Here is a 26,591-nt window from a genome sequence, read left to right as displayed (position 1 = left end):
GTTTATTCAGCACCAGAATGTCTTTTTTTTCTTTCCATTGCCATTTGAGTGATTTTTATTGCTGTCCATGGACATTTTTCATTTTGATATTGTTCCAGCATATATTTGTTGAGTTTATTTTTTTTTGTAAATTTTTCGAATGAATAAACATATATTATTATTATTATCTCTAACAGTTTTCGATATAACTGCCCCCCCTAAATAGTTCTAACCATGTATATCTAAAATGTGATCTTTGTAATGATACACACAAAGGGAATAGATAAGTGGAAACTCTTGCAGTGAAATTTATTCTTCTACAATGCACTTTTTCAGTTTCAATATTATTTCATAATTCGCTCGTCTTAATGACCGAATATTTGTACCAAGAATTTGAGACCATATCCCCAAGTTGATGCCAGTCTTATCTTCACAAATTGCCTACCAACACCACCGGACAATATGGATGCGTTTGCGTGGTTGCCCTGATAGAATTTATTGATGATATGAATAGCGGAAATCGTTTCATGCCTGACGTAACCCGACTGCACATCCTTTGGATACTCGATGATTTTTTCTCTAGAAGTCCACCAGTGGCTGTCTTTGAAGTACATCTGTGAAAAGATAATGAGGTTTTTAATTTTCGTTTTCATTTCGAACCGTATTCGTGAACTTAATTTGCATTTGATATTAATATGAAGGGTGATCCTGATTTTAGATCAATAACTTTGGCGTCAGATAGAACAACTTTTTTCATGGAAAAAAGTTCATATCGTAACATAATTCGTTTTCGAGATAAAAATAAAGTTTGAAAAAAATCAGTTTTTTACCTATAACTCTAGTATTATTACATTCAATGTTTAGGTATTGAAGTCTAGAGATGATTTAGTGTTTCGAATTAGGTTATAATCTCATGCCATATTTATACAGTTGCGTAGATACAGAAAGAAATTCAAGAGACCTTCTGTTCAGTAAAACCTTGTTGAATTCAGAAATGAAATAATTTTCTCGAAAAAAAGACAGTGTCTTAGATTTTCAATAGGAAAAGTATCATCGCATCCCTATATGTATATACACCAATGGATAATTTTGGAAGGAGACACTCATCTTATTTGAAACATTACGTTAATTAGACTTCAATAGCTAAAAGTTAAAAGAATGAACTAGAGTTATGAATAAAAAATTTATGAAAAAAAAATTTTTTTTTTCAAACTTCAACACCCAGTATCTCGAAAACGAAGCTTGTTAGGATACATGTTTATATGAATTTTTTTTCATGAAAAGTGTTGTTCTATCGGACGCCAAAGTTATTGAACTAAAATCTGGACCACCCTGTATACACGTTATGAGCGGTATCTACTGTAATTCAATATTTCAAACCTCGAGGTAATTAGTATGAAATAAACAAAAATATAAGTTTTATTTAATATATTCAGTCCTCACTTGATGGAAATACACTATAGATAAAATGAAACAAAGTAATTTTCTTCATATTAAAAAACTTCGTGAAAATTACTTCGTTTTTTTCATATATAAAATGTATTTTCATCAAGAATTTTGTGTTTTTTGTAAGAACAAATTTGGAATAGTTTGATCACGGTACTTAAATCTAGTATTATTTTTTATTAGTGCGTTGTTTCATCTTGAAGATATCAAAGAGTTTACTTCATATTCTTGATGAAATGTTACTAAGTTGACCGTTTTCTATTCATTTGTAGTTGCATATTAACGAATGTGTTTAAACTTTTTAAATGGCAAAATCATTTGAAAGAAAATTCCACCTATCAATTAGGTTTAACATTCGAAAGGATAATATATTTTTATAAAAAAGAATAGATGTTGGAAATTTTCAATAAAAATTTCCTTTTTTGTGAAATTAGTAAAACCTACAAATTTTATAAAAATGCATGGGATAAAACTACGCAAAAACTATAATGTATGTAAACAAACCATATATGAAAAAGTTTACTTTCTTATTTTAGTACAGGATGGCGATACAAAACCAAAAGCAATTCGGTTTATAGGAAAAAATTTAAATTTAATTTTTCCCCATTGATGAACATAAGTGTATTATTATTACCTCATTGAATAGAAGTCTATCGAGCGGACCAATTTTCCCCCAAAATATATGCCCAGGCCCCGTCCAAGATGAGTTGTTGCTGGTTTTATTATTGTAGTTGTAGTAGCTGTTGTTCCAGCCTATTTGATAGGGGTTTACTGGGATGTAGGCATTAACAGGAACGTAATGTACTTGACAGAGAGCTACTCCGAAGAGTAACGCTATCAGCGAAATTGATGCTCTTATCATGGTCGCTTCCACTTAAATCACCTGTAAGAAGAAATGTTATAATTTTTCTCGACCATGTTGGATGCGACGATTCCAATTATGCAGCGAAATATGACATATTCCTACTCAGATGTTTTATGCGCGTTTGTTGAGGTCAACAGGACGAACTAAAATGCAATTTTTCTACTATGACCTTGATTTCGCTAAAATTTCAGGAACATATCTTGGATTTTTCCATTTTATGAATAAATATTCCAACAGAAATGAAGAGGGCTTTTTACAGATGCAAGTGTAGGGTTATAGATAAAGTACAGGTCTAATTATGACATCGATGAAGACGAATTCGTAGATCCAGTTGAAGGTTTTTACTGCACATGTAAAATAGGAATCAGAACCAGTGGCGGATCCAGGATTTTCTTCAAGGGAAAGTTATACAGAAGGATTTTCTTCATTTATCAATATTAATTGCATCGGACAAAGACGAAACATTATTGCGCCACTGGCCAATACGATGTGAACCTGCGCTCATATTGCAAGGTTGAGGTTTTTTGCGTTAACTCGTGTTGTACCCATTATCGAGCTCCTTCTTGAAAACAGCCTCATGCAAATGGTTTTTTGTGTAAACTTTAGCTCTTTGGTAATCGAAACAGTGCTTACATGACGGTCGGACTTGACAATGTCCATGATTAACATCGACATTTTCGACAATTTGCTTTCGGAATCGGCGGAACGTATTCGGCGAAACCAAAATTACGCGTGATTGGCTGTTACAGTATTAGACCATATACACTATTCACATTTTCAGCCGATGGCTTGCAATTTCGCCTTTATCGAAGGAAAACTGTGAAATACAGCGTATTTTCTCTTCGGTAGTGTCCATCTTTGACGCGCGCACAATCCAAACTGAGTCAACTAATCACAAAACTGTCACAAAAGTTTTTGTAGTATGAAATCTCATTTAGTGGAACCCGATTATGACGGTCTTTATCCAAACTTAGAAACAGGATAAATTCCATTTGTTTACTCTCTGAATCATCAAAAATGTGTAACATGTTAACAAGAATAAGAGGTTCTTGTTGTTGTATTTTACAGATATTTATTCGTGTACTTTTAAGATAATTGACGTATTGGATTTGACTAGCATAATTCCAGAAATTTGTAGTTTTGATCTGAACTGTGGATTATACCTACCTTTTAATTTTTAATTTTGAGACATATAGAAGTTTTAATAATAGATGTGACTCTAATTACTATGTCTCTGCCTGACTTTGCACTGTTAGGTTCAGATTGATTTGCCCTGAAGATGGCCATGTGAATGGTCGAAAGCTCGGCTAAATTTAATAAAGAACTTAAATAAGATCCTTAAGCAACTTTCTACCCGATACTTTATTTCTTTTATCCAGTCACAAAGTCGATATTTCTTTTCTTAAAAACTGATGGCAGTTCTCTGTCATATAAATTAGATAGATTTAGCGGCATCGTCAAACATCACTGATAATTCTTCAGATTCGATAGCTTTTAAGCTTTAGGGGTTGTCATTTAATACTAAATCATTCTGAATAAAAGTTTCAAAGATGATTCGTGTATTGCATCGTGTAACTATCCGTAATTGTCATTATTAAAAGTGAACTGCGTGGCTCATAGCTTCTGTACCAATATATTCCGCCTCGTTTCAAATCCAGATTTGTGTTCAGAGGACGAAAGAAAGTAGCTATCTATTAATTGGCACATTTTTATAGGAAAGTTATGAATGGCACTTTGAGATTGTCTGGTTTGCTAAAAAATTAGTATCTACCTATGAATTTATCTGATGTATTATCTACATGTTTACAAATTGATATAAAAATATAATCGATAATTTTGGGCGTTTCCTTTTCAATGGCACTCAATAAATAAATCGATAACCCGATTCGCAATTGTTGAACTTTCAGGCGCTATACAGGGTGATTCTTTGGTAAATGGGCGGAAAATAAGGGTAGATAAAGAAAGCCGTGGTGAGTCAGAATAACCTATATATTTAAAGGGTCTATCTCTTTTAATCATGATACAGAGTGTTTTATTGTTTCAACCCAAAAAGGAATTCCTTGAATTTTATAGCATACATATATTCGAAAAAAGGAGAAAAACTAAAGAGAGCACTGTATTTCTTGAACTCTCGCATGTGATTTACTAAATTAATCTAGTCAAACCTCAATATTCATATAACACCGTAACCAAAATTTCAAAAAAATTAAATTTCATTCGGTATATACTAATTTCACCATTTTATTTGAATTTTTTGGGTCACAAAATTGAAACACAACCAAATGAAAAGGTTTGTAGAGGTTTTTGTTTGAATAAATCTGTATAGATTTCAATGAGTGATATCACCATTGAAAACGTTAACATCAAGGTGAAATTCATTTATCGAATATCTAAATTGAAAATAAAAAATAAAATGATTCTTGAAAAATAAAATCTCCATGAAAAACCTTAATGGTATAAAAAAATCCTTCGAAACAGAAAAAAAGTTTCAGAAAAATGGCTCAACATGGCTACCATTCTGCTCAATGCATTTCTGTACTCCTTTAATTAGACAAGTTTTTGATTTTCTTATCATTTCTCGAATATTTTTCAATTTCTTCCAAGCATCCTCGATTCTCTGGAGAAATTGCATTCTATCGTTTATTCGTGTCAAGTAAACTTCTGGCTTTAAGTAGGCCCCAAACAAAATAGTTGATGGGATTTAAATCGGGGCTCCTTGCAAGCCAGTTATGAGGTCTACCCCTACCGATCCAACGATTCGGAAAATGTTCGTTTCCACTGATAAAATTAGTTGAAATCATCAGAGATTTATCCAAATTATACAAATCTGTGCATTCGTTATATTTCAAGTTTGTGACCCAAAATATAAGGGACTGATAAGAGGCTGAAGATTTAATTATATCGAAAAATTAATAGAATTAACAGAAATGCATTGAGCAGAATTTTGGAAACTTTTTTTATCTGTTTCAAAGGTTTTTTATATCATTAAGGTTTTCATTATGATGTTATGTTATTCAGGACTCATTCTTTTGTTTATTTTCAATTTAGATATTCGATAAATAAATTTTACTTCGATGTTATCGTTTTCACTGTTTTCAGTGATGATGTCACTTATTGAAATATTTACAGATTTCTCCAAAGACTTTTGCAAACCTTGGTTACGGTGTTCTAAAAATATTCAGGTTTGACTGGATTTATTCAGTATTACCATAGTATAAGGAAAGGATAGTAAGCCAGTGTAGTGCTTTTTTCGATTTAGTTGATGTTGAGCGCCATCTAGTTGTACTCACTTTTTACTCGAATTTTACTGTCAAAAATTGGACAGTAAAGTGGAACTCTCTGAAAAAATCGGTGTTATTTTGAAGAACTAAAATATTTGAAATAGAGTGGTCAGAAGATTTCTATATTTTGATATTTTTTCTGCTCTGTAATAAGCATTTACGCCAGTGGCGTGTATTTGTGATGACTTAATAATAACATAAAAATTGTTGGCAATGTCATGCGACCCCTTTTCAACCACGCCACTGAATGAATTATCGTATTATTTCTGTGCCATCTGTAGCTCATGATTCAGCGCTACCTATTATCGAGTTACTACTCCAAATCCAAATTCAACTACAGTAGCGACCCCTGGTGACTATTTCCTTGCCGTCAAACGGCGGTTGGCTTACTATCCTTTCCTTATACTATGGTATTACAATCGCATGCGAAAGTTAGAGATATGCAGTGCTCTCTTTAGTTTTTTCCTTTCTTCGAATATCCTATCAAAATCAAGGAATTTTAATATAAAGGGTGTTTTCTTTTGATTCGAATCTTACTTATCAATTTTCCTTGGTCGGAATAGAAAAAATTCATTTACTATGTCTATATGAAGTAGTTGTTGCCGAGAATAAACGAACCAAATATGAAAATATATAGGGTGGTTCGAAAGATATGGGTAATTCAAGAAATCGACAAAATAAATAAAATACTCTGTATCATGATCATAAAGAGAGATAGACCCTTCAAATATACGTTATTCTGACTCACCTCGATTTCCTCTGTCTACCCTTAGCTTCCGCGCATTTACCAATGAATCGAATCAGCCTGTATAGCTCACGGTTCCTGTAGATTAAACTCGTATATAGGTAAATCTCAAAATACACTTTCTATTCAATCAATATTGATGTCGAACTGGAATATATGTTGCACTTCAATACTATCTGATAACTATGTAAGTTTGTTCACCCTGTTATCTTTATCGATTATAAATTCACTACACTAGAGATGAGGAAGAACCTACCACCGGATTTCGGTCCTGCAGTTACATTGACAAATGAATTTCTATTCACCACTTCAGTGAATCACTGCTAAAAAGTTACACCACATCGTTTAAATAGGTATTCCAGGGCTTTGTTGTTTTATTGATAAGAAAAATTGTATAGCTGCTCAAATAAACGTCTCATTGTATGCCTGTTTCTCCGACATTGATCTATAATTAAAGATTATGTTAATTTTGAGGAAAACACCTGATCGAACTTTTCCAGAAAGTGCATGTGCCTACTAACCACAGGGTTTACTTAGTCGGTGAAATTTTTTTGAATCTTCAGTTGATTTACATCCTATTAGATAACGTGACATTGAAGTAGGATTAGAAAGAACAGACCCAGTATGTAGTTATAGGTATCGATAAGGATACCTATACATATATGTATATTTCGATTTAATTCAAGTGTCATTCAACTTGACCTATTAAATAAAGCCGTTGAAATCGCACAAGAATTCTCTTTCATACCGAATCGAATAAATTTTTAAACAATTTTATTTCTGAAAATTATAATGATAACAACAAGCTCTCAGTCAAAATTTCACACCATTTATTCAGGGTTTGAATGGGAACCATAAGAGTCCATCTTCAGCACTACAAAGAATTTAATCATAGACAAGAAGATTAATTAAGTGGATTGACAAAAGACTCAACATATATAACCAAAAACATGGAGGATAAAAACGTCAAGAAATTAATTAATTTACAGTTGAGAATCTAGGGTCGAATATGAACAGAGTGCTTCTGGGAAAACTGATGAAACAAACTTCAAGTTGAAGGGTTAAATAAAAATAGGAGAATACTTTTCACCAATAGGTTCAAGAAAGTTTGCATGGTAGGATCAGCTTAACAGGTGGATCATAAACACTGGAAGGAAATTGAATCCACAATTAGTGATTTTTTTATTCAGTGAATTGAATAAAAATTGTAGAGTCGAAATGCGCCACCTGTTCAAAGAAAGAATTCCGCTGATTGTTTCATTCGGTTTTAACCACGCATAATACACTACGCCGAGCTGGTCCCACCAAATGCTGTGCATGACCTTGGAACCGTGAATATTCGGTTTGACCGTCGACGTCGAAGCATGGTCGGGTTATCCCCATGATTTTCTGAACTTGGAATGATCGTTATGAACCCATTTTTCATCTGCAGTCATAATGCGATGCAGAAACCCCTTCCGTCTTTGTTTTGCAAGCATCTGTTCCCAAGCAAACAAACGCCGTTCAACATCTACCGGCTTCAACTCGTACGGCACCCAATTTCCTTGTTTCGAAATCATTCCCATACTTTCAGGCCTTTTGAAATGGCTTGTTGCGACACTCCCAATTATCCTGGCAATTCTTGTTGCGTTTGACACGAGTCTTGTCAAGTAATGCCTCCAATTCTGCATCTTCTCTCTTCCACCGTTATTGAATCGTTGGAACCACTCTCGGCACGTTCTTTCACTAATAGCCGCATCACCAGAGGTATTTAAGATTATTCGATGAGCCTCAGCCGCAGATTTCTTTATATTGAAGCGGAAAATTAAAACCTCCCGCAAATGACGAGAATTTGGCTCGTAAGCTGACATGTTTAATCGCGAATAACTTGCAGACACAAATCGATTAATTATCGATGGCGTTATGTTAAAAAATATCTAAGTTTATTGTATGACATCTACGGACTACCACTCACCGCTACAGCCATCTATTGCAAAACGGTGGAAGCAGAGTTGTTCACCTAATAGCTAAATCTTGATAAAAACAATACTTCAATCCATTATTGGATTGGAGGAGTTTTCCGAGTTCTGAAAGGTATGTCATTATTAAATTTGGTCTTAATGAGTCGGTCGGTATTTTGGATGAAAACAGATTCATACGTCAGAAATTCCTGAAAAAAAGGTGAAAAACCTTGCAAACGCGAAACTAGGAAAAGAGTCCAGTGGTACGAAAATAGAATTTACACATGGGACTATTATATTCGGCTACCACCGCTTAAGGGTTATCATACACAGAATACAAAGGAAATGCATCGTTTGCACTTTTATATTTCGCCTAAACCAAAAGGAGTCTGTCATGCAATCGGCACATTTAAGAAGAAAAATAATCTAACATTTTTGTTTATTATTTCCAATGATGAACATTTGTAAAAATATTACCACCACCTGAAATGCTCACATTTTATGTTTTGGAGTGAATAGATTTCAAGGAACGAATAAGAAAAAGTCCACTCGTTCGCCATCCAGAGCTTTTTTTTTAAACTATTAAAGTTATTTTCATGTGATAGTGATTTGATACAATAATAAATTTTTCGTATTTTCATTTATATTATGTTTTTACACCATAGTCTAACTTTGCGTTTTTTTTAACCTGATTTTTTATTTATTCAGAAAAATTGTAAAGATGAAAATTCGTATTCTCCAGGGATGACTGTGTTGGTGTCAGTATCCTGATAGGATACCTCTCTTTCAAACATACATAATATGTAGTTTTCCTCTGAGATAACAAGAAGTTTTCAATGAAAATTGATGGATAAACACGCGAAACGGAGTTCTTGATGAAATCATTGTTTTTTTTAAATGTTTAATTTTATGATATTGTATGAAAAAGAACCTCTTCATTTAATATAACCTTTTCATCTCACATATCATATATTTTGATTTATCAATAGATTTTCTTACCTAATTTAATTCAGTTTGTCAATGCATCCTTTTCTTAGATTTATTATTTAGATTGATAATTAATCATTAGAATGAATAGTTGGTTATATAGAGTGCCCCTTTTTTTGACAACTTTCAATAGATATAATGTTGAGTTACAAAACATTATGTTCTATAAACATAGGTTTGCAAATGATTTGAAACAAGCTATTAGATATTCAAATTACCAGATACCAATGTTAAACAATAAACTTTCTATTAATAAAAATTGATCTGTATCTACTGAAAAATGAATATCTCAAAAAAATATTAAATTAAAATACAAAATCTGTGGAAGTGGAAGAAAAATCTAAAACTATCTAAAATGTTTAGAGTAAGTATACGTGTTCAAATGTGTCTAATCCAAAATTCACAGAACCAAGTTAAAATCCTTCAATAATAACATTTTTCAAACACCGCCAAAACTTTTCAGAGTTATTTTTTTGAAATGTGGTGAAAGCAAATACCTCAATTCTCTTCAGAAATTAAGGAGTCGTTTGCATCAGATATGTTGCATAAATTGGTTGTTATATCGTATGGCCGAAGAATTATGTTGTTCAACAAAACTTCCTCTAACCTGTTTCGTATTACTATGGATAAACTGAAGATTACCATGATGATTCGTCATGGATAGACACTTGAAGAGAAATAATACCTTCTGGTTCGAAAACCCGATCCATAAAATTTAAGGAACTAAAAAAAATAAAAATTTAAATAAAAAATTTAGGAATTAAGTAAAAAACAAAATTGAAAACTTGACAATGCATGATTTTAATATTGAAAAAATGTTTTGTTTCGATGATACATTACATCGATTTTTTTCTAACAGCCAAGTTCTAGGTTAATTAGTACTGAATTTTTGGAAATTATATTCCGAGGAAATAATTAACAGTGTCAGATAAGTCCCTTTTCAGGTTTATAATTAAGTCTGCATTGAAAAACAAGTGGTTTCATCCAATATAGAAATGTGACGTAAACATTTTAGCCACAGTTTATAAAACCGAGTGTCATTTATTCTACATTAACATTCACTCCCTTAAAGATCTATCTATTTTTAGGAAAATCCTCTATATGACTTGAAATATCATTTTATTCCATTCCTCATTCAGTTTGGTTTCAAAATCACAGCTTATATCATGAATAAATATAACCATTTTTCAGCGCATGGGATCAAATTTATCTAATATTGAGTAAACAACTCAAACACTCGCTGCATTTTTGATTGATCTCCCAAACCCACATTCGATCCGCCGGTGTGCTCTCGCCCTTAGCTTTCTGACGTTGTGCCATTTCAGTGTGTGAATGTTGGTGGTGTTCTCAGAAACTATTAATAAAACAAAAATATATATACGATTTCGTTTCACCGTAATATTGCAGCACGGAAAAGTGTTCTCTTTTTCCCGGTGTCTGTTTTGAGAGAAAGTCGCAAGTTTTATCCGGCCGATTCATCGACAAACGATCGTACTTTATTAATTAGCTAATTGGTTCGAATTTCAAACGTTGGGTTTCTATTTACAGGCTAACGAGACGCGCTGTGTGATCTCTAGTATGTGACCCGCATAAGTTGGATTTCTTTCGGTAAGATTTTATTCATTCTCTGTTTGAGTCTGTTTAGGCAATGTTTGTGTGTGTGAAGTGAGACACACTCATGGCCTGTTGTCAGAACAGTGGTTATTTTGTCGATTTTTTGAATGGAGATCGATGCTCGTCCACTCTTCTAACCACCTTAGACTGTTCATAGACACAATCGGTATTCGACATACTATGGTGGCATTACAAGTCTTGTAGCAGTGCTCATACATATGGATATGTTTTTTCCGGTCGTCACGAACTATGCTTAGGTATAAACCTAGGGGGTATTTATTTGCGTATAGTGACTGACAATAACAACATCAGTGGTATGAGGCAGAAAATATCGAATTTTTTTGAACAGGAATACGAAGAAGTAAGTAATGGATTTGTGGTTAATTGATACTTATTTCTTCGTATACTGAGTTGAAATGTTTTTAGGAAACTCTTTTTCAACCTATCCAATCATTTATTAAGAGTATCACAGGACATCCTTAAATAATTAAAATATTTCCTTTTACCTGTCGATCTTATTTCCTGCTTCAAATTATGATGTGATTGTGTTGTCAAGACCTCTTTGATCTCTTTGAGTGGTGAAAGAATTCGTTTTGGTGTAGACCATAGTTCCCAATAATATTTTGACGTTAACAATATTGATAGATTATAGAAAATAAAGTTTCTTGGAAAATTTCCGCTAAAATTCAGGTATTTGCATCATTATCAATCTGTAAGCTTTATGTTATTCAATGTGAATTTGGTCCTAGCTTGTCGGAATAATATTATTTGTGTTAAACTAGTATTAGCAAAAGTAACTTAATTTTTTGGATATTTTTTCAAATATATATGTCGAAAACTGAATTTGAGTGCCACTGCTACAAATGTTACCATTTTATGATTCTGTTTTCGGTCAAATATTACTGATGATCCAGCTGTTTTTCCAAATGCTGTTCGGCGTTTTCACAAAAAACAACTTTTGTGCGCTCATTCGCTGAACAGATCATTTCGTCGCAATGTCTATATTCATCAAATTTGAGTCAAGAATGGTCTCAAACGATAAGGATCGACTTCGACTCACTGATGACGAATTCGTGATCAAATTCAAGGATGTCCCTCCGTCTGGCCGTAAACACGATGACGGACGAACGAAAAGAGCTAGAAGCTTGAAATTGTTAAGATAGGTTCAGATTTCGAATGCCTAGGTTTAGTTCGCTAATGGGCAAAATTCGACTAGAGCTTTAGTGAATATGGCCGTTCGAAATATCGTATTCCTATTCATTTCAGAACTGCATATTCGATCGAGATGTAGATGTAGAATGACAATTCAAGGCCTCATACAAAACTTCATGTTGATCGCATTACCAGAACCATAGAAAATTTGAGAAGGTTATAAAAAAAATATAATTTTTGTCGGTACCATAAAACAACAGAGTTTTTGGGTGTCGATAAGAAGTAACAATTTCAAGCTCCGTGCAAAATTTCAAACTGATTAATTTATCAGAACCATTGAAATTTCAAGCAGATATTAGAAAAGTAAAACATAATATTTCTGGGATTACAGATCGAATCTAGTTGAGATTCAGCGTGTATATAGATATCGAATAGCCATTTTCTGCTTTATGCAAAATTTCATGTTGATCACTTCAGTAGAAAATCGTAGAGTATCGAAAAAACACAAACCCTCATAATTCAGTGGCAACAGATCCTACATAGTTGATATTATGTGACATCATAATAATTTCAGCGTAATCATTATAATAATTCGAGAAGAATTACAAAAAAAAAAAAAACAGCAAAGCACCGACGTGAAGTAGAGAGCTTCCGAACGCTCGTTGATTTATGGGACATTAGGGCACTTGGGGACCACATATATCTTCTATATCAAATGACCGAGTAGAAATTCCAAGTTTCCTGCAGAATTTCGTGTTGATAGCGTCGTCAGAACCATAAAAAATTCAAGAGAATATCGAAAAAGAAGAAAGAGGAAAGCATTGATTAAATGAGCTTGAAACTGCACATTCATTCATTCGTCAATTACACCCTTGGAAACCACATAACTGTATATAGGTATATGTTGTATCTGAGAGCATTAATGAACGAGCGCTTAGAAGCTCGTCATTTTTTTTCAAATTTTTTTTCAATATTCTAGGTCAAGGTTTTGGTCAAACGATCAACAAGACATTTTGCAACAAGCTCCAAATAGTTATTATACATTTAAGTACTTGCAAAAAACGGATATGTTATCACTGAAGTATTAGTTTTCTTTTTGATAGATATCCTGTTCAAAATTGCTTAAGTTCTAGTTATGCGATCAAAAATTGAATATGTTGCCAAAATGAGTAATTTTCTGATATTCTTCCTAAATTTTCTTTGGTTCTGGGGACGTGATCAACATGAAATATTGCACGATGGAGCTTTTGATTGTTATTTTATGTGTCGATGCGAAATTTTATCCCTATCGAATTTGAAATTTCGGAATTAACAAGAAAATAATATTTCGAACGAACATATTCCCAGAATGCTGAAAATTTCTAGGTTTTCCCATTCGAAAATTATCGTGTTCACGGATGGACAGAATCGAATTTGAGAACGTATTCGTCATCAATTAATCGGACCTTATCGCTTGAGACCATTTCCAGCTGAAAATTCGAAACATCGTGCAGAAATTATACAGCGCTCTGCTCTGTTCGGGGGACGAGTGCTCTGAAATGATCAAATATTTAGAATAAATAGATTTTAAAATTTTATTCTATATTATCGAAATCAGGTCATTCACCATTTTCATTATTCAATCTTGTGATGACGATGACGTCACTAGGTTTAACATTTGTTTCGAGACAATCATATGGATGATTATATAAAATCAAATCAACTAGCGAATCATGTCAAAGAAGTACTCTACCTACACTCGCCAAAGACGGAAATCATCCATAATTTAATTATTAATAATGAAAACTAAAATCGTCTGTTGATCTTTTAGGATCGAGAATGTTGTTCATGACATTTGTGGACAAAAAAAGAAGAGTTGATAGTTATTTATAATACAAGTGAAGAAGGCGTTGATATTCTTTCACGATATAAAAATTCACAAACGAGCCACGGAGTGGAAAGTTTTTGAATGAACGTGTTTTAGAATGATCCTTCTGTAGGAGTAATAATATAATAACTGTTCTGTATTGGCCATCGATCGAAGTCCTTCAGTCTAAATAACTTCAAGATTCATTGAACTATGAAATTTCACTCTTAAGGGAATGTTTATTGACCACCCTGTATGGAGGTGCCAAGCAGAGAATTAGAATTTTTATTATGAATGAATTCTTTGTGTTTACGAAAACGAAAAAAAAATATAATGTTTACGTACAGGATGATCCAATATTCATGCAAAGAGAAAAGGCTAAAATTTTTCTTATCTGGATCTGATTTATTCGATTTCAGAAAGCGATAATGAAGGGTGGCAAAACTTCAAAATTTGAAATTATTCGGACGATCAGTTAAAGAGTTATTGAACGTGAAACTTCACTCATAAGATGAGCATCATCCTGTATATCCCAAACGAAGGCACTCAGGCGATTGAAACCTCTTGATACTAGTCCTCAATGAGGGCTTTCATTGATGGTATCCGTTTGTCGCATTCTTCCCGGGACACCCTGTATAATGATCAAATATAACCATGAAATTTGTGTAAAAGTGGAATATTCAATTCTCAATTTTTGATGAACGAGTTTTAGAATGAAACTTTTGCACAGGCTGTCCCAAATTCACTGTTAGTGAAAGCATCTCGGGAATTTTAAGACTTGGAGAAAAAATCTTCAAGGACCCCCGATCTTTTTTTTCGAAATAAAAAGATACAACAGATACCTAGTTCTTGATTCTAAAAAAGTTTCTGAAAAATATTTAGCTATTCAGTTCGAAAGGTTCGAGAAATTCTAAAATTTTGTTTAAGTAATTTTTATGGTTTATACAGGGTGATTCACCGGGATGGCCTATTAGACGTTTATGGAAAACTGATCATAATTTTAAACTGAAAATTTGCATATTGGGGTTTAAGACGATGATCTTCCTCCCTAAAATATTTTCAGATCTCCACAACTTCCGGTTATACCGGAAACAGACTACTACTTCCTTATTTCAAATGGCACATCCAGTATATTATTGCATCATTAGATAGCTATTTTGATGAAAATTTCGGCAATATGCCATACCTTGAATGAAAAGTCAACGGTTCATGAGTTATTGGGATTGTATTTGAAAAAATGGTGGCGATAAGGACTCTCATTTTTTGAAATATTCCAGCAGAAAAAGCTTTTTCGAAATTTTTTTTTCTTTTTCGATTCTGCAAACACGTAGTATTATAAGACTGTTTGCGGCTTGGACAAAAAATGTACAGGGTGTTTATAAGAAGACCACGAACTTGGACAACTCAAATTCATCAATACTCAAGATTTTCAAATTAGAACCTATATTTTTTATTATTTCAGTCGGTTCTACGTACAAAAATAGTAGGGGTTACTTAATCACACCCTATACCTGAAAATTAATACTTCAAGAGTTATCAAGGAAAAACTTCAAATAAAGAAAAACCGCTATTTATAACTGTGAGGAGTAGTCTGTGACTTCCGAAAAACACAGAAAGGAACTAAAATTCGATGTTTCCATAACTAATTTTTACATATCAAGAATTGTAATGAATTATTCGTAATTGAAAATTGTATTGGCTTATGGATTTCTCAACAATCCCAACGAAAAATCAATTATAATTCATTAAATGTAAAATTTAGTGATCCAAACATCGAGTTTTAGTTTCTTTCTGTGTTTTCCGGTCACAGACAGTTATTCACTCAGTGCTGATATCGGTTTTTCATCATTTAAAGTTCTTCCTCGAAAACTCTTAAAGTATTCATTTAAGGTGAAGGGTTTTGCTTAAGTAACCCCCACTATTTTTGTACGTAGAATCGATTGAAATAATAAAAAATAGAGGTTCTAATTTGAAAATCTTGAGTTTTGATGAATTTGAGTTGTCCAAGTTCATGATCTTCTTATAAACACCCCGTACATTTTTGGTCCAAGCCGCAAACTGTCTTATGATACTACGTATTTGCAGAATCGAAAAAGGAAAAAATTTTTTGGAAAAAAGCTTTTTTGCTGGAATATTCCAAAAAATAAGAGTCCTCATCGCCACCATTTTTTCAAATAGAATCCCAATAACTCATGAACCGTTGACTTTTCACCCACGGTATGGCATATTGCCGAAATTGCCATCAAAAAAGCTATCTAATATTATTTTCTATCAAGCACCGGTTTTTTCTTTAATTAACGTAATATTTTCATAATAAATGATTTTGCATTGAGAAATAATGATTGGAAGTACCTTTTTCTGTATCACAAATTTGACAGATGATAGATAAAACCAAGACAATCTTCGCGAAACTGACATATTTCTGCGTGATTTTTTTCAACAGGGTATGGCAGAATAAACGAATTTGCCACAGAATTAGAGAAATACGAAATGAATTGTACAAATGCAATAAAAAAATCACGAATTCTCCAAGGCAATATCAATGAAGATATCTCCGAAGAAGCTCCCTAGACAACACAGTCGAAGTCGATACAAAAGAGCTTCCCCTTTCTCCGCTACTTATTGTTGACAAACAAACGCTATCAGTTTATTCTTGACGGGTTCTTCAACTGACTAACGTAAATATCGAGCAATTTCGCGAATAAAACTTCCTCACAAATGCGATGCGTTGTCGGTTAAAAATAAAAATCCAATGAACTTGGATGTTTTGTCACGGGAGAAAAGTTTAATAATCTACCCGCTTGACCTTCCGACGCGGGTGCTGAATGCTGATTCATTGACGCTCATGACGCGGCGCGCCGTACAGAATCAATTTTCCCGTTTCTCGTCTGACGCCATTGGAGTTTTTCCGTTCGTTTTGTCTCTTGGAACTCGACGACACGAAATCGTAGAATTAGGCGAATCAGATTTTGTTCATTTACTTGATCAAGATAGTAGAGCAGCGTTAGGCGCATATACAGGATGTTTTAAATTGTATAGTTCTTCCAATCTTACTTGAAAGACTATAAAAACGCTTGTCCACTTTTCATTTGATGTTATACCGCAACCATGGGCGCATGCTTTTTGAACCCTAATAATATTTATGCGATTGTTATAAATTCTTATCTCAATTCTTTCAAACATTTCGCGGCGAGAATAGCTTTTTTGTCATATCATTAATGCTTTACTATGTTTTTCTACTGTGTTACAATTTGATTATTCTATATTCTCGACCTTTAATGTAACAGACCAATTGAAAAGTCCTCGGTCTACCATAGTAAAACACATTTTTCTTTTGGCAAAATTAGATTTCATTATTCAACATATTTACATACATATACAGCGATTATAGCGATCTTCCAACTTTTCGATACCATTTTTGTAGTACGATTTATCTTTCGCTTCAAAATAGGCCTCAGTTTCGGCGATTACTTCTTCATTGGCACTAAATTTCTTTCCAGCGAGCATTTTTTTGGGGTCTGAGAACAGGAAAAAGTCGCTGGGGGCCAGATCTGGCGAATTGCACAAGCAATTCGAAGCCCACTTCATGCAATTTTGCCATTGTTTCATCCATTGTCACATATCAACGTAAAAATTCAGGTTTATTGCACTTAAACAGCTTCAAACACTGCTCAGAATCATTAACATGTTGTTGCTTTTAATCGATTGTGAGCTCGCGCGGAACCCATTTTGCACACAGCTTTCTCATGCTTTTTCAAATAACAAAAGTAGCTACACTCACAACGCAATATCTCACAAACTAATGGTTGGACTGATGTCAAATTTTGACACGTATCGTTTGAAGGTTGGTTCTAACTAAAAATCGTATGGATTTGATGCTAGCTCTGTCATCTGTGCATCAGGCCGGGGACTTTTCAATTGGCCTAATATCAGAATAATACATGGTTAAAACTATTCAGAGGGGTACTACAGGATATCGAAAACTGATAGAAATACAGGGTGACTTGATTTACAAAAAAGTTCCAAATAACTCCAATGGTTCCCGAGATATATCGTAAAAACTAATTTTTTTTTTTTTTCTGTTTAACTCATCTGTTTTTGGAGATAACTTCACGAAATCTGGTTTGTAGCCATTATTCAATATGGAGATTCTAATGTCGTCTTCAGATTTTTTCTGTTTTCCATTGTTTCAGAGACGAGATTGTCATTTTTTTTCTTATGGATGCCATATTAGTTCTCCTTATAGAGTTAGAAAGAAAAAAGTCTAGCTACGTAAATTTGAACATCGTTTTTATTTTTTGTTTGAGTAGTACGCTGGTGCCAGTATTGCCAAATAACTTGTTAGTTTGTTCAGTTGTTATGTGAAATCATCACTCGAGTTTTGTAAAACCTGAATCCTGTTTGATAAGTAAAGTCCTATCAATTAGGTACATAATCATGCTGATACCAACACTCTACATAGCGTACAACAGGCAATGTTTGTTAAAATTGTTCTACATAATTTGAAAAACTCAAGGGATGGTTTTACATAACAACTGCCAGCAAAGTTATTTGACAATCCATTAGTCATTAGTATATGCCAACAAACCGGCAACTCTTGAAGCAGTGAAACCTGATATTCAAGCCATCATTGACGTCATACGGCCAGATTTTTTGGGAAAAACAATGACTATGTAACTCGTAGCTGCGGTGGGCATATGCCGAAAAGCATATTAAAAAAAAACCGTCATAAAATTATCTACCAGATTATAACAATAAAAAATTAATTTCTGCCTTTTATTATTATTTGAAGTTCTTAAGCTCTTTAAAACATATATATTATACAAAATTTATAGAATAAAAATCCCAAGTTTGCGCGAAATTTTGGGTTGCTAACGTCGTCTGAACCATAGAAAATTCAAGTAGAATATTGAAAAAAGTCAAGGAAGCGAAGACTGAAACCAGGACTTTTTGAGCGCTCCTTCATTCAAAAGCCATGAAATAAGATACTATTTGTTAAATTATGATAGTATGATTTGAACAATGCCGGTTTCAACATCGTTTTGAGGGGAGCGGACAATTGTTGTCGGTTATTTTATTTTGATGAAATTTTGGATGAGACGTTCATCATGAAATTCGGCGATTCGAGTGATTATTTCACATATCCAAACTGAATTTTAACCTAGTCGAATCTGTTGGAAACATTGGAATTATTTTTCAATTATTATTATTGAATTTTCTATAGTTCTAGTCACGCGATCAACATGAAATTTTGCATCAAGCTTGAAATTGTTGTTAATATTCATCTACAAGCAATTTAAAATTGGTCGGATCTGCCACTAAATATACACTTCGATATTCATGCCATGCACTGAAAATTAAAATACACTCTCAGTATATTTTTTATTGATTTAATTATTTACCCTGTTCACTTTTTATTGTAAGGTGAAATTTGATTTCAGGGTTGTTATTGTTACTGAATATATTCATTGTTTACGATATGAACTGTCATTCGATAGGCAACGTTTCGGGCAGTGCCCTTTTTCAAGCCTTCTTATTTAGATATAATATACACATTCTATTTTTGTTTCACAAACTCATTTCGTCGGACTTATCTATTGTGTTAATGAAGTGAGGTTAGTATATTTTTTAGTACACTGTAAGTTCTCTTATATGTAGCTTCATAATTCTAGTGCAGTTTTTCCGCATCGTTGAGAACCGTTTATATGGGTGCAGAAAACTCTAAATGAGCTGTGAATTGTTGTTAATCTTAATTGAATTGAATCAAGTGGATAATGGTTGTGCTCGATCTCGCCTTACAACCGTTGAGTTAAGAGATGATCATGTTTGAAGTTGTTACCTTTTATTGCAAAACCTTTTGAATGATTTGGAAGAAAATCATTTTTTTTTTATTTCACTTAGGAAGAACTTACTTGAAAATTTACCCCTCTTCATTTTTTCGTATTTGATGAAGACATTACATTGAACTGTTATATCTTACGTTTTTTCAGCTTTTGAGAATGACAATGACAATTTTGTCAATTATCAGTTTATGCAGAGATCTCGAAGCAAGGGTTTTTTAACCTAGATCATCTCTTAAAATGATGACATGCATTTGTACACGGTGTCCCAAATCCGATGCCCACTGAAAGCATTTCGATAACTAAGGCCCAGTTTCACCAAATGCTTTAATCTTGACTTGGCTCTTAAGTGAGGCCTTAGATCACGATTAATGTAATGTAGCGTTTCACCACATTCCAAAGCGCCATTTAATCGACCAATCGCGATTTAGCACTAATCGGCCATTTTTGGAGGATTACAACCTTTCAAGTTGAGATTAATAATTATTTATCAGTATGGAACTCTTGTCTATGTAATTATTTTTCCGGAAATTTCTAATTTTTGGGCCAATTTGATCAAAATATGACTATATGTATAGGCTCAATATTTCCCATTTAAAATACACGTAAACTTTGTTTTTGTGTTTTATGAAATTTATTGCAAAGAATAATTTATTGATATGTTTGATTGAAATATTATTTAAGAAGCAGTTAAACTTGATAATAAAAATAAATAAGTTAATAAAATTACTTATATAGTTTTTTTTCCAGAATGTGTGGTTTTGTGAAATGGGATAATTTCTTTTTAACTTCTGCAAGTTTCCGACATTTCGAAGCACATCACTCGACATTTTCGGCAAAAATTTTGTTTTTTGTTTACAAGATGACAAATGATTTGAAATGTTATGAGTTATGAATGAATGACACATGACACCTAGCGCCAATGGTGGCCAACACTGCTAATACAATATAGAACACTATATAACTCTTTGTTCACAACGTTGCCAAATGGTTTGACTATTTAATCGCGATTTGGTTAAGCGCGATCATCTCCGGACGGGTTGATGCATGGTGAAACAGAAGACACTGTTAAGCCTGCTTTAGTAACAAGCGGAGTTTAATCAATCAGGGATCAAGTGCTGTTTGGTGAAACTGGGCCTAAAAGACCTAGAGAAATGAGATTACAGAAAGCTGTTCATGGATTCCATAATTTTTTCTAAAGTTACAGGGCGTTTCTGAAAAATGATCGTTTCAAATATTTCGCTATATCTGGGTTTCTATTAGATATATTAGAAAAATTCTTAAACGTTTTTTGCAGTTATTCTTATGGCTTATACAATACTCAAAACAGACCGTAGAAATTAATTACCGTTTCAGAGATATATAGTTAAAAATGTGTTTCTGAAATTTTTAAGCCGCATATTTGTCAAAAAGGATCTCGCAATAGGTTTTTCAAAAATGTCAGCCGTAAAAGCAGTGTCGTACCATTTTTTTTTCTGAAAATATTCGAAGCAAAGTCTATACAGACGCCACTCATATTACTGATGAATTTTTTATACCTAAAAAATTTTATCTTGATGCAATGAAAATTGATAGAAATATCTGCGATAGAATCATTGCAGTTATAAAAAAAAGATTTTAAAAAAAATTACCACGTTTACTACATACGTTCCTGTGAAGTTTTTTCTTAAAATCGCTCTAAGAATCGCCCATTTAAATATTAGCATATTATTAAGGAACACTCTGTACATTCGTTCTTTAGTATTTCGGTTTTTTTCTATTTTCATTAATCACTCATTTTATTGCATTCTTTATAATTACTTCATGAAGATAAATACCGAAATCGAACCTCACAAACAAATTTCTTCTTTAATAAAAAAAAAAATGTAATATAGAAGAAGGATTTCCTGACATCTGTGAAAATAATAAACAATAATGAAAAATTTCCATCGTTCTTCATCATTCTCGGGATGATATTATCTGCCGGAAACTCTAGCTAACTCCACTAGACATTTGAAACCTCCTACGATAATTAGTTGAATGGGAATGTACTTGCGAAGAATTATTCATTTATAATAACATCTTATGTTATTAGTAAACAACAGAATGGAAACAATAACATGTGTATGCGTTATGGAATTATTGTTTGAATAATTAGAATCACATGTTCGCATTAGATTATCATATCAACATTCAAGATGAAATCATGTATTCTATTTTTTTAGGTATGAAATTACATCACACCTAGTGTGTTTTTGGTACCTATTAAACAAATTCTTGTTACTGCTAGGAGAGTTGCCCGCCCTACTGTTGCCATTAATTCACGGTTTTGACGATGTATCATGCTGTATGTGATTGAAATTCGATGTTTTCATTTGATTGGTATAGTATATCCAAAGTCACTTGAAGGAAGCCTGAATATTTCAATTATACAAGGGTTGTCCAAGTTTTCAGAAATTCCTTTGGAATTTATGAAAATATTGCTATCAATACTCTCGAATATACCCCGGTATTTAGTAAATCGTCTTGGAAACAAGAATGTCCCGATTAGATTGATCTTATTGGCTGAATATTTCCCCTCGTATTCCCCTTTCCACTTTGAGAGCGTTTTTGGTTACACTCATTGGCTGCATCTATCACCTCTTAATTACTTTCTTATAATTCGCATAGACCAGTGTGGTCCATAGGGGTATTATTGAAATTCATTTTTACGTAGTTTTAGTTCGTTGTGTGACTGATGCTTTTAATTATTTCGACTATGATGTTCGGCACAATTCTATGGCTCATGTAAAAAAAAGATGAATATTTCACAATCAAATCTATTCCTCCGTTTACTTTCAAAGTCAGAATTGATATATGACGGGTTCTGAAGAAAATGATTTCGCATCCTAAATATCTTCATTCCACTGAAGGAAGAATTGATTAAAATGAGATTAACCGACAAAATTTTCATTACATTTTCTGATTTTAACAATGTTATTACTGGTTTGAGAAATCATGTAGAATAGGCATATGATGTTGAATCTCTTAGTACATCAAATTAGCAGCTACGTAGCCAGATCGAAAAATCAATCAAGTATTTTATATAATATAGAAATATTTCACCATTTCCTGCCATCAGTCGGGACAGTTTTAATAATAGGTTACATATATCTTTGAATATTTATTCTGATTCTGAATACGAAAAATTTAATACTAGAAATACTACAATTTCTAACTGAGTGTAGTAGTCTATGACTCGGTCTATGACTTCCGGAAAACATAGAAACTAAAATCGAAACTTGGATAACTAGATTTGAAATTTCATGAAATGTCATTAATTATTCGTAATTGAAAATTTTATTGGTTTATGGATTTTCAACCATCTTAAAGAATAATTTATTTCAATTCATGAAATTTCGACTTTTTAGTTTCTTTTTATGTTTTCTGAAAGCATAGACTACTCTATTCAATGAGAAATTGCATTTTTCCTCAATTCGAGTTTTTTCTCGATAACTCTTTGAGTATAGGATTTGCTTGAGACCCTTCACTCTTTATACCTACGTAAAATTTACTGAATGAATAAAAAATAAAGGTTTTTTCCAAAAAACTTTTTGAGTGACTTGATGTCACTCAGGACCTCAAGGTCATGCACCTATTCTACCCTAGTTTGTCTTATCTTCAGACAGTACATTTCCGAATTAATCTCAAACATCGTGCCCTTATAATTCTATGCAACGATCAGTCCATCATCGTTGATAACATTCCTTGATAGTATATTACAGTTCGAGAATAAAGAATAATCAAATTATAACACCGTAAAATGACATAGTATCATTTTTTATGTAACAGCGAAAGCTACTCACGTCACAAGTTTTCTGAAAGAATCGACATCTGAGTCCCATACCTACGCAAAAATATTATTTTCAACTGAAGGGTTTGAAAAGTGTGCGCCTATGGTTTATGACTGTTTTGCAATTATCTCTGGCCAAGCGTTTTTATAGACTAGTTCAAGTGACTATACAGGATATACTATACCATGCTATTTCCACAGTTTTTCGAAATCGAACACAAAATGAAAAAATTTTTGACGACCAATTCTTTATATTGATTTTATGGTAATACTCGGAAAATCCAGTCTCGATATGTCACTGCTAAAATGAATACGTTTAAAAGTTGGTCAAAAATTAAAAAAAAAGTTGCGATGCGATGCGATGAACAAAAAATTTTACTTGATTCTGTTTTTCTTCACTTTTTCACAGAATCTTGATTCGTTCAGATCTGTTATAAGTGAAATATTGTTTTATGTGTATTTTTTTCGATATTCTTCTTGAATTTTATGGTAGTGCGATCAAAATGATATTTCGCTTGTGGCTCTTATTTTACATCTGAATGCCAAAGTCATCTCGATCTAATCCGTACTTTCGACTTGACCGTGGTGTTCTCGATCTTAACCTACCCTGCAAATTTGAAATTATTATTATTAATTATTGTGTTTACGGCCGGACAGCTCTACATAATACAAACTCTCATTGTAACGAAACTAGACAGCGACGACTCAAAACACGGAAAATCCTGAATATCTAATTTTTCATGATGAATTCTTCCTGTTTTATTTCCTATTTCATAATAATCCAATCGTCCCCACCTTCCTTCAGCACGATCGAAAGAAAACAATTTATTTTTGGAACATCTACAAAATGTTGGCGTTTCTCACATTTTGAAATACACGTTTTGCACAATACTAATAAAGCTATTTTTATATAGTAAACGAGAGTTCTCTATTATACTGATGTGAATAATACATTGTGACCTGTTAGCTCGGTGACATAACTTGTAAACGGAGGTTGAACGATTCGTCGAAGAAAGGCTTTTATCGTATTCTATACCTTTTCAACTCCAAATTGAGACTTGAAAAAATCAAATTGGGTCTAAACACATTCTAATTGGGAATAATCAATTTCAAATTGGGACGACATTTATCGCTATTTAATTTGATTTTTTCTATGGAATTCACGCATCTTTGTTTGTCAAAGAGGAATAGCGAACTAATCTATACCGAAGTTAAACCAAAAAAATGCTCATATCAAAAGGAAACATCCAGAATATTTTCAAAATTACATTATTGAATGTTTTTTACAAATACTAAAAGTGAAATAATAAAATTACATAGAAATTAATGTTGTTCCAATTTGAATTTGATTATTTCCAATTTGAATGTGTTTATTCCCAATTTGAGTTTGACTTGTTTCATCATTTCATTGCAGTGTCTGTATTTTTCTAATTTGAGGCTTGGGAAGGGATCAAATATACTGATACTGATGACGAAACCATCCCAAAATTCGATTCTGACCGTCCAGTCGTCCATATACGATAACTCTCGAACGGAAAGATCTAGAAACTTGCAATTTTAAGGGAAGGTTCTGTTCTTGACTGCCTCAATCAAGTCCATAAATGGGTAAAATCCGACTAGGGGTTTCGGTTTTGATTTTTTTTTTGTTTATTTCAAATCAGAATTTTTATGTTTATAATGTTTTTTTTTTCATTTTCTAGTATTGAATTCTGATTCCCCAAAAATACTTCATATTATGAATATTGATGAACAATGATTCATAATATCAATAAATCTGAGGATACGTTGAAGAATGGAATTTCATGATATTGATGAAAAAGTACATTAATTGTTGTCTTGATATTGATGATGGACTATATATTAGATAGTTATTTGGGCTGTTTCCATCATCTTTCCTGACCTCTTGGTATAATTCGGGCCCATACCGAATTTCTAATTGTTGTCTTGATATTGATGATGGACTATATGTTAGATAGTTATTTGGGCTGTTTCCATCATCTTTCCTGACCTCTTGGTATAATTCGGGCCCATACCGAATTTCTAATTGTTGTCTTGATATTGATGATGGACTATATGTTAGATAGTTATTTGGGCTGTTTCCATCATCTTCCATCAGATGATGGAAACAGCCCAAATAACTATCTAACAAAAAGTACATTGTATCAATGAAGCAAATTGATTATTGTCATTCTTCAATACAACGAACAAATTTTGTTCAGTGTACTGAATCTTTTCAAAGGGCTGTAATTTATCTCAAAGTTAAGATATAGCGATAATTAAAAATAGGAAATGCTCAGAAAAGATGAGGCAATATTTGAGTATGCGTAAACATTCTCGTTTGTCAACGATTCACTTCACAGGGTGTTCTGAGTAAAAATTCATTCTTCATTCTTTTTGATCCCGTCTGTATTTAACAAAAAACAAAGTAACTAAGGACTAAATTTGATCATTTATGTTTCCGAGGAATCAATCTGCAATCCAAAAAAAGTTGCCAAGAAATGGCCCAAGGGTTGAAGAGAAAATGAACTACAAACAGAATATCGAAAACACCTAATATTTCAGCGACAACAGATCAGACCGAGGGCATGTATGTAAAGAATTACAATTTCAAGCTTCCTGCAAAATTTGTTTAAGTAATATAACATTTATTATTCTCTAATTAATTATCATATACAAGTTCTTCGAATTCATATGGCGACCATATGAATGTTTCAAAACATCTGATTACAAAGACTGAAATTTAGTTTGTATATGTGAAATAATCATTAGAATGTTTATGTTGAAAACCGACAACAATTAGATGGTTACAAGTCACACCTCATATATCTATATATGGATCTGTTGTCTCCAACGAAGCCATATGCACATGAATGAATGAGTGATTAAAATATCCTAACGCAAAGTCAGAGCTGAGGTTGTCAATAAAATTCAGATGACAGACTCAATTTTTCAGGAAAAATATAATAATCCATAATTTAATAGATATTTGGGATTGAATAACGAAATTAATTGGAAAAAAGTGGCTTTTTTCACTGCTATTTTACGGAGCCGTTCTGCCAGATGGGTCACCCTGTATATGAAGTTG

General features: G+C 32.8%; 2 protein-coding genes across 9 annotated transcripts in view; one reads left to right on the top strand and one right to left on the bottom strand.

Annotated features, from left to right (window-relative positions):
- LOC123673203 (F-actin-monooxygenase Mical) overlaps positions 1-26,591 on the top strand; it is an 83,892-nt gene that overhangs the window by 4,310 nt on the left and 52,991 nt on the right. For 2 of the 7 annotated variants that reach the window (XM_045607658.1, XM_045607663.1), the window contains exon 3: positions 10,792-10,851. The exons of the other annotated variants lie outside the window; for them this stretch is intronic. The gene's annotated coding sequence lies outside the window, so the exon portion shown is untranslated. The remainder of the gene's footprint in view (positions 1-10,791; positions 10,852-26,591) is intronic. 7 annotated transcript variants of the gene reach the window in all.
- LOC123673205 lies at positions 272-6,728 on the bottom strand. 2 transcript variants are annotated; one of them, XM_045607666.1, is made up of 3 exons: positions 6,573-6,728; positions 2,060-2,308; positions 272-593 (listed from the first exon to the last, which is right to left on the bottom strand). In XM_045607666.1, the coding sequence occupies exons 2-3, from the start codon at positions 2,285-2,287 to the stop codon at positions 345-347; spliced, it is 477 nt and encodes a 158-aa protein (XP_045463622.1). In that variant the 5' UTR covers positions 2,288-2,308; positions 6,573-6,728; the 3' UTR covers positions 272-344. The 2 variants fall into 2 exon arrangements, with proteins under 2 accessions (XP_045463622.1, XP_045463623.1); XM_045607667.1 differs by having other exon boundaries at positions 6,320-6,633.

The sequence above is a fragment of the Harmonia axyridis genome, chromosome 2, assembly GCF_914767665.1.
Source record: "Harmonia axyridis chromosome 2, icHarAxyr1.1, whole genome shotgun sequence".
NCBI lineage: Eukaryota > Metazoa > Arthropoda > Insecta > Coleoptera > Coccinellidae > Harmonia > Harmonia axyridis.
Note: the sequence above shows the minus strand (reverse complement) of the source record. Positions and strands in the feature narration are given on the sequence as shown.

Bases quoted from the DNA above. Each gene is read 5' to 3' on its own strand.
- LOC123673205 (XM_045607666.1), bottom strand. From the start codon at position 2,287: ATGATAAGAGCATCAATTTCGCTGATAGCGTTACTCTTCGGAGTAGCT. The intron at 594-2,059 runs GTAATAATAATA...ATCTTTTCACAG, and splicing joins ATAGACTTCTATTCAATGAG to ATGTACTTCAAAGACAGCCA.